General features: G+C 29.6%; 1 protein-coding gene and 1 long non-coding RNA gene across 2 annotated transcripts; one reads left to right on the top strand and one right to left on the bottom strand.

Moving 5' to 3' along the window:
- Positions 1–4616: 4616 nt before the first annotated feature.
- On the top strand, positions 4617–5703 carry LOC136978351 (uncharacterized). The gene is made up of 2 exons (XR_010881206.1): positions 4617–5539; positions 5613–5703. It is a non-coding gene; the product is annotated as an uncharacterized lncRNA (long non-coding RNA).
- Positions 5704–6201: 498 nt separating this feature from the next.
- On the bottom strand, positions 6202–7506 carry LOC136978353 (uncharacterized protein F54H12.2-like). The gene has a single exon (XM_067274058.1). It carries the CDS (start codon positions 7504–7506, stop codon positions 6202–6204), a length of 1305 nt encoding a protein of 434 aa, XP_067130159.1.
- Positions 7507–9775: the final 2269 nt, after the last annotated feature.

Raw genomic sequence — 9775 nt, 5'->3', positions numbered from 1 at the left:
TTCTGGAGCTAGCGGTAAGTCATTATGACACTGGTGAATATTTGGGAGATATTTTAAATCAACTTCTAAAATATTGTTTACATCATTTATATCAGGGATATTACGAACGTCTAAAGCATTTATCTCATCCTCAGATAACTATCTGAAATTATTTACAGGTAAATAAGAACTCATTACAAATCCATAGAGATTATTAGCATCTATCGAAATGATATAGTTATGTGGTTGATTTTTATCATAGGTTTTTGGAATTAGAGGGTTATTAGCTTTAGCAAATCGTTTTCCGCAGAGACATAGCCCCCCTCTCATCCCCCCCTCAATAAAAAGATACATATTAATATCTCGAAATAATTCTAGCTCGATTTTTGTCATTTTTAACCCGCAATTCCAAGTTAGGTCTGGAGCTGTTATGAAATATACTGGATCTAAATTATAATACTTTAAACTTAATTTTCTAAAATTTTGGAATATATCAGCTAATAATAAAGTATCAACATATTGATATAATTTTAAATAATCCTTAAAATTTTTACAATGAAATTTTTCCCAAACTAATTTTGCATGCTGGTAATCATCATCACTAATATTTTCTCCAGATAATTCATTATAAAAATATTTTTTTGGGGGTAAACATCTCTCGTATAAAATATCCTCGTTTTTAAAATAAGAATAGGGAAAAATTCCTTTTCTTTTTAACAAATTTTTATTTTTGTTGTTATAGAAAAATTGATTAAAAATAGGAAAATTATAATTTGCATTTTTTAAATTTTCTGTTAATCTATCTAGCGAGGAATTTAAAAATTGATAACTATCAATGAATTTAAAATGATCTAGAGTAAACGTCGTGAATTTTTCTGAATTTACAGGAATAATCTGAATTTTCGAAAATAGTTTTGGGGGGATATTTTTGAAAATCAGATGAGAGTCATAACCTGTAAAATTATGTAGTATAATGGGAAATAAATTTTTTGAATCTATAATTCAAATTGCAGTGATTATGGGACATTCCCCGAAATTTCCCTGTCAGGTGATCGTGGTCTCTTACTCTGATATCATCATTATTAAACCCCTCCTCACATATATGACACCGATGTTCATAATTATCGGGAATAGTATCTATATTCATTTCTACATAAGTATTTATTTTATCTAATAAAATATTTAATTGATTCTGAATATCAAATAAAAAATGCTTAATAGGATCTTTACCACAATAAAAATTACAATATAATAAAGTATCATCATTTTCAATAATAACAATAGAATAACATATAGGTTTATGAATCTGAATAGTTTTAGTAAAACTAGAATTTAGATTTACAGCATCTACGTGAACTTCCTCTAGAATTGATTCAAAATCTGCAAAAATCACTACAGGATGATATAATTGCTTTTCATAATTACTAAATTTAGCAATCGCCTTTTCTCCAGTCGGAGTAGAAACTTTTTGATATTTATAATTAGAGCATAATTTTATGTGCTCGTTTAAGGTATGGCTTCTCTGGAAGCCTATTAGACAGCGGGGACAGAATTTTCTAATCCCTGATTTTTCAGACAATAGTCTGTTAAAGTTTCTAATTAGAAAATAATGGGATTTATATAATAACAAATTAATTTCTTTTTCAAATTGATATTTACTTATATAAATAGGGTAAATTATTTCTTTTTCGTATCCAAATACTTGAATTTTCAAACAATTATTTTTTTCGAATGAAGGGATATTTTTAATATTTACTGGAAATTTTAGAGTATTTGTATTTAAATATTTCAAAAATTTCCTATACGAATAAATTGAATTTTTGTTATTAGTATTTGGATACAAACTAGCAATTATACAGTATAAAAAACAGTAATTATCACTACATTTAATATTCAACAAACAATGCTTATTTGATAGACGTTTGGGTAGGATGACCCCTGCACACCCCCCATTCTCAGCCTTATAAATTCCTAAATGAATATCCACAAATATAATTTCTTTAATAATCCACCCAGACCCATTTTTAATAAACTGATCAATGAAGTTTAAAATTGTGTCGAAAGCATTTGTTAACCTTTCATTGATCATATATTGAGATAAAATATGTTCTACCCGACTGGAGAAAAATATGTCTTGAGTAATAATCTCATCCTCCAAATATTTTATAAATCTTATCTTTAAATTTAATAAAAATTTCATTCTCGAAATTAAATCATTATTAGTTAAAATACTATAAATAGTACCTCTAATATTTTCAAGTAAAATACTCGGATCGCTATAATTAGAGATAAATGCTCTATAACTTCTCACATAACCTTTGAACGCTGTTTTTCTTAATGCAAATGTGAAAGCCATATTACCATAGAATAAATTTTATACACTTAAAATATAATATTATATACTTAGTATTAATTGAACACTGTTGTTCTTAATAAATTTTATATACTAAAAACCGTTATACACTTAAAACATAGTATTAAAACTAGAACTTTAAATTTTACTGTACTCATCCAAATGTTCTTGTATGGCGTTAAATGCTTGTTTATACTTCTTGAAGTCAGTCACCTTGATATTATATTTGTTGGGAGGGTATGACCCTCTGGATTTGCTTAGACACACATAAAAATTTGCCTTAAACTCCTGTATCTCAATTCTCTCCGAATCGCTAATTTTAACTTTAAAGTCAGGAATTTTTGGTTGCTTACTTTTCTCCTCAGTTAAATCCAAATCAAATCTCTGTTTTTTTTCGGTAGTCTCCCCAGTTTTTGTTTTTGAAGTTCTCTTCTTACTTGTCTTCTTTTCGAAATCAAAGTCAAATTCTAGAATTAGTTTATAAAAATATATAATTTAAATTAAGATGAGTGATATTATTACTAAAATAGAATTACGTACCTCCGTCCGACGACATTTTTTCTTTAGCACTAGAAGAAATAACGAGTAGAAGAATCACTAGGTGAAGAATCGATGAGTGAAGTTTTTAGGAAAAATTGCTCCCTTTTTATCCCCTGTTAGTGGCCTACACTCGTGTTTGAGGTGACGCATGCAAGTAAATTAGGGCACATCCGTCTTTGAAGGTAACGGTTGAAACTAAATTAGGACATATCTGTCTTCGAAGGTAACGCTTCTTAATAGCTATGAGGAAGTGTCATCGACCCTAGGTCATTGGGAGTGTTTGTGTGTTTTCCTGGTTAGGTTATTAACCTTCAAGAGTTGCAGTCATCAAGCTTAAAACAAACTATCTATCCTAAATTTACGAACTTTTTTAATAATCCCCCTATTGTTATACTAACTGCTAACATGATGAAAACAAAAACCTTCTGAAGAGTATAATATAATATTTTTAAATATAGCATGGAAAATAACGAGGAAAGTTGTGTCGAGGTGAGTGAGGAGAGTGCAGCTGCGGCATATAGAGCCATGATTAGAGGAGTGAAGAATTATGATAAGAATAAAAGCACCACTCTAATCATGGCTGTGATGCCGCAGGGTGCTTACATCCCATACAGGGTCCACGATAGATATTTAGCCCAGCAGAGGTGGGTGGCTCTAACGGGTAGGAGTGAAAGAGGGATAATTAGAGCCATCGCACCTCAGCTGGAAGAGGTGGACTCTGTATCTTTATATAATATCGGGGAGGGCCCACACTCTCCTCTAGAATCACCACCATCGACATCCTCGTCATCATCATCCTCGTCGTCATCATCATCATCATCGGACAATGAGGGGTCTAGTTCTTCTGAGGATGAAGCTCCTTCTACAAAAAGACAGAGGAACTAGAACCCCCTCATAAAAAACACATCAAGGAATTAAATCATTTCAGCATAGTATCTTCATGAGAACAAAAGTGTCAATGGCATCATTCATCATCTCATTTAAACTCTATTATTTAATGTAGCTTTGCTTAGTGATACCAGTATTCATTTTACTTACCGAGTGTAGTCTAACAATCTATTCGCGTGTTTTAGTTTTATGTTTATTACACATGATTTTACAAATTATTTTTTAATGGTATGAATTGTAACTCGTGGTATTCTATATTTAAATTACCACTTTTAAAAAAGATGTAATCACATGGTGTAATACGATACTGCTTAATCAGAATTTTACTCGGCACAGACAGATACTTTATTTTTAAATACATTTTAGAATTTTTATTTAATTTGATTTTAGTAGTAATTTTATAACTGGTGATTAGATCTGTTTTAATGCATTTTATACCTGGTAATGTGGAGTACAATATTTTATATTTAGAAAAATGTGTCATGTTTTGTAATAATTCATCCTGTAATTGTTATATTCTAATTGGAGTCTATAGTATTTAAAGACAGCACAAAATTTAAAGTGTGTCAAACATTTTCATTAATTTTTATTTTCACATTTTAACATGATCTTTACATACAAAAACTTTTTTGTAATTTGTATTCATTAAAAATTGAATGTAGAATTTTTCTGTTAAATAAACTGTGTTCTCAATCAAAAATTTATTTTAAAATTTTTATTACACTCTCCTGTGGAATCATCATAAAAAATATTAATGGAGGAATTATATAACATCATAGCTGAGTTAATCAACTTCCTATCATATGCTTTAAAGTTGTTTCGGATAAAAACCATATTTTGTATGAGTCAGTTTGGTAGATGTCTATATTAAAATTTAAGAATTCAATTTTTGTATTGATGATGTCATATAAACTAAAGCTAAAATCATAAATCACCAGTATATTAAGCTGGATGAGAAAATCCTCTAGCTATTCTCACAGGTCAACCTGAATGCGGAAGTTTTTATCAGGGTTGTCAAGTTGATGGGTGAGGGAGAAATCCCCTACCCCTGGGTAAGAAACACGGAAGTAATCTTTTTTCTATAAATACTCGACAGACATTCACTAGCTTTTAGAGAAAAATCACGGTAGCAACCACTGGAGAAACATGAGTATCAATGAGTGGACTCAAGCAAAAATGGATAGTAAGTTTTTTTTTTAAAAAAATATGTTTAGTAGTAGTCCTAGCTATAATAATCTATATATAAAATTAATTTTACTATTTTAGATAAGCCCGGGGTTATACTAGATTGCCAGGGATTCAGATTTAAAAATGAAGCATGTTTACACCCATACAACGGATATTTAATACGACAGATGGGGTATACAGGTTTTAATTCGGAGGATTTTGGAGTTATTAATTTTTTCCACCCTGAAATACGGTGGGATAAATTAACTTTATCCGATAAAAAAACTGTTAGATTCTGTAATAGATTACATAAATTATATTTATCGTATAAGCCTGAAAATGATGAATGGATTCATCATGATGATATTGTTTTTACTTTTAAAAATTTATTTCAAAAATATGGATTTATTTTTTTTAAAGGGGGGGAAATAGAAAAACTTTTAATTCGTAGAGCAAATGATATCTGTAATACCGCCATTAAATCGCTAGATGTGGAAAAATTCGGAGTTCCAAAATCTTCCGAAATTAAAATACTGTGTCCCTATCATTGGGATTTCCAACACCATTGCGGCTTGTGTAATGTCTTTTCATATAAGCATTATATGAAAACAGGTAAAAATATATTATTTTGTTTTAAATATTACCTCATTTTGAAAATATTAAATATATTTTTACTTTTACATAGAATTATCGGATGTATTCTGAAAACCCTTCCTGCATTGAAGAAAAACATGAATGTAAATTTTGTAAATAAAAACACAATTTTATATTTTAAATAGATTTTTTTATTGAATTACAACATTGATTATTAGTTGTTACAATCGGTTTTGACAAATGAAAATTATTTTTAACAAACTTTTTAACAAATTCATCGTTATAAAATTTATCCGTTACATGTAATTCTGATAAACATAGATTTCTATTAATTTTATATAAAAAATATAAGCAAAAATAACCGCAGTTTAAGGAAAACAAACTTTGGTGAATAATATTATTCCAACAATATTTTTTTGAATTTCGTTTTATAAATCTGATGATATTTGCTTTCCTCGGTTTTAATCCATAACTGTCGTAATAAATGCAAGAATTTTTATCTTTCGTAAAAAATACTGATACCCAATGGCTTCCTCGCTTATTTCTTTCATCTAAATTAATTATAAATGATTGCTTATTACCAACTCGAAACGGGAGATCGTCTGATGCAAACACTCCCCCAAAATTTCTTTTTATTTTCGGATCGCTCGCTGCTAATCTCCATAAAGTAACGGTATTCATTAATAATCGGTGAATACAGTTCGTGAATGATCAATTTCTAAAGTATTATTATATTCCAACAAACAAATAACATTTACCGTTTCTTGTATCGCCTTTGAGAACTTTAGTTCAATAGCAATGTTTCCCAGCTGGTTCACGCTTATATGACCCTCAGATCCTGATTTATCAGGGGTGAGGTCAAAACAATATAGAGCATAGCCATCTTTATATTCATCATAAGATATATTTGTAGATCTGTGATGGTGAATACATCCAGTATCTTCAAATAAGGAGATAAAATTTCTTGCATAAATTTTATTGCTATAGTCCGGACAGTATGGTTTAGCGGGAACCATCTGATTGTCTTTTGATAAACATATATAATTTAAATTATAATTTTTAAAATTAAAAGGATTACGCTTTACATTTCCGTTAAATGCTGAGTTGGAAACTAATCCCAGAGTTATTCTGTAGGGTAGCTGACCTATAACTACATTCGAAATACTTGTAGACTGAATTCCACTCGTTAAAGTAAAAACTTTAACATCAGTTCTACGAAATGGCATTTTTATTATACCGGTTTGTAAGGCTTTTTCTATCCCAATTTGAACTGATGAACTGACATCTACTTTATTAATTTTCAACGATGCATTTTTAATAATGATTTTATACTCATCGTTATTTGCCATTAGTGCAAAATTTTCTTTAGATCTCTCCAATTTCACCCTCAGGTCCACATTGTTTATTAAAAGCTTTGGCTGATTTGCTAAATCGATATGAAGCCGCCCCATTAAATCTATTATTCTACTTTCTTTGCTAATGTTAAATCTTTTAACTAATCCATGGTTAGTGTTATTTTCATCTAAGGGATTTATCGAATCCATTTGTCCTGCAGTATCTTTAAAAAATAATGCGGTTGTTAAAAAAGTTTCTTGCATTTCTTTCGAATTAAATAGTAAGGCCTCTAATATACTTTTATATGGGTAATTAACATGAGCGCTAATCTGTTTATCATTTAAAAACATCGTACACTGTGAAAACATACTATTTAAAAAATAATTAACAGGTGTGACTTTGTCTTCAGAACTTAGATTCGATCCATCCTTCTTTAGAATTTTTGCTTGAATGCATAAATAAATTGAATGTAGATCCATATAATGCTCACCCGATCCTGATATCAGAAACTCAATAGGTGCTCTGCTATCCGATATGGTGGCTACTGGATGAGCAATAACTTCGTAAGTATTCTCAATTGCTAGTTGAGTCGAAACAGTATTAAATAGGTCCAATTCTGATTTGAGACAACCACACGAATGAGGATCCATTTCTAATCAGCAAAAATATCGTTAAGTTTTCGCTTCTTCTTCTTCTTTTGTGACTGAATTAATCTTTTTCCTCGTTTTCTTTTTATACCTGATCCTGTCTGGACTTTTTTAAGTATATCTTGCTTAATTTCAGATCCCACATCTTTAAAACGAGACTTTGTAGATTCTTTAAACGACTTCCCTCCAATTACATCCGATCCTACATTTGATGCAAATTTTAAAGCCTTGCTACCCAGATACTTCCCCACTTTAGAAATTAGGGGAATAGATTTTCGAAACAGATTCGTGAAAAATCCATATCCCCTCTGTATTTGCGGTCCAGCGAAATAATTCCCTCTTCCAAATTGTTGTGTAAAAGGAAAATCGTGTTTCCATATCGTTCCTCCTGCCTGATTGCAGTAATAATTTATACAATCCTTAGGATCGAGCTTCATTTTCTACTTCTCAAAGACGAACTAACGTTAATAAATAAAATATAACGATATTTATATCTGTTTAAAAGATAAAACTAATAATGTTTTTCCCCCAAAAAAGATGATTTCTTTCCCGTTAGCAGTTCGCAGCTCAATTTCAATTGTATCAATATAATTACGGGTTAATGGAAAGTATAGAGGGGACTGGTAAACTCTAACTATTTGATCGGTCTTCTCCCCCATCACAGGTATAACCCTTAAAAGAGGAGCAGATATATCTCCAACACGATGAGAAGCAACAATATTTGAATAAATAAAAATTTCTGAAATTCCTGCAGACAATTCGATTGGATAGTCGCTCACATATTCACCCTCAGAAAATTTGTGTGTTTTAAACCCTAACAAATCTTTTAATTCGTTTCCAAATTCAATCGTTATATTTTTAGGAACTTTTAAAATGATTTTGTTATTAGGTAGTAATGCTAATTTAGTATATTTAAAAATCCCTAAAAATTTTTCTGCAGATGAATAAAGTCCAATAGGAATAAAAATTTTTTCCTCTACATCAATTTCCTCGACAACTTTTTTATTTCTTTCTATTAAAAGTATAAATTGATCTTTATAAAATTTAGAATTTGATATATATTCCCCTGACTCCGCTCGCAATATTAAATTTGAAGTGCCTTGTTTAAATATAATTTCTTTCAGCGGAAAATTTAATAAATAAAGTAATTTGTGAGCATTTTTTTTCGTAATATGCAGCTCAAATCCTTCTTTCAAATTTATTTTTATGTCTTTATAATTCTTGTCTAAAACGAATTCTGCCGTGTTAGACCCTGTTAATGAAACTATATTCTTGTTTATCCAATCGAAAAGAGTCTCTCCTTCATTTTCTTTAGCTGTAGTTAATGGAATCACATATGTTTTATCTTCTATTTTTTCTCTCCTAATCTTATGTCTAGTAATAGTATAATCATTATTATGATTAGATATATTAAACCAATTTCTAGGAATAATAACTTCTGTCAAACCAACCACCCATTTTCCATGTAAATCAATAGGCGGACTCATTTTCACGGTGAAATGAGATTGGTTATTTTCAGGGAATAACTTCATGCTGGCATTGCTTGTCAGAGTCACAAAAAAGTCTGATTGCATCATTTTGTTACCTTCTGTAATTCTTCTGTATAAAATCGTCCTTCCAAAATCTCGTTATTTAAATCCTTTAATATATATGTTGGAGGATGAGATGGAAAACGATCATGAATAATAAATATTTCCTTAGTCCAACCGGGTAGGTATCCTCGACTAAATGTTTTACGTATTTTCGAAATTCGAACAAACTCACCAATATTAAATTTAAACGTATTTCCTCCTTTTATACCATACAACTTTTCGAAAATCATGCTATGATGTAGGGGGGTAACTTCCGATGGAGACATGCCAATACTTCTATGAAAACTATTATTATAACTTTTCACAATATCTGATAATTTATCGATATATTTATAAGAATTACGATAAGTAAATAATCTATATATTTTATTCCGCAAAGTTTTATTTAATCTTTCCACAACTGCTGCTTTTGTATCTGAATGAGTTGAATAATGATTAATTTTAAATTTTTTAAAAAGATTTTTTACTAATCTATTATAAAATTCTTTTCCTTTATCAGTTTGTAAATTTTTCGGAACGTTTCTTTTTTTAAAAATGGTTTGAAAAGCATTAAAAACTGACTGAGGTTTTTTATCTTTTATAGCTACGACATAGCAATACTTAGTAAATACATCGATTACAGTTAGTAAATATTTTATTCCATTATTAAATCTAGAAAATTGTTTTAATACAATTAAATC

This window comes from Centruroides vittatus, unplaced genomic scaffold (assembly GCF_030686945.1).
Source record: "Centruroides vittatus isolate TY-2023 unplaced genomic scaffold, ASM3068694v2 contig_511, whole genome shotgun sequence".
Taxonomy (NCBI): Eukaryota; Metazoa; Arthropoda; class Arachnida; order Scorpiones; family Buthidae; genus Centruroides; species Centruroides vittatus.
Note: the sequence above shows the minus strand (reverse complement) of the source record. Positions and strands in the feature narration are given on the sequence as shown.

Bases quoted from the DNA above. Each gene is read 5' to 3' on its own strand.
- LOC136978353 (XM_067274058.1), bottom strand. From the start codon at position 7,506: ATGGATCCTCATTCGTGTGGTTGTCTCAAATCAGAATTGGACCTATTT.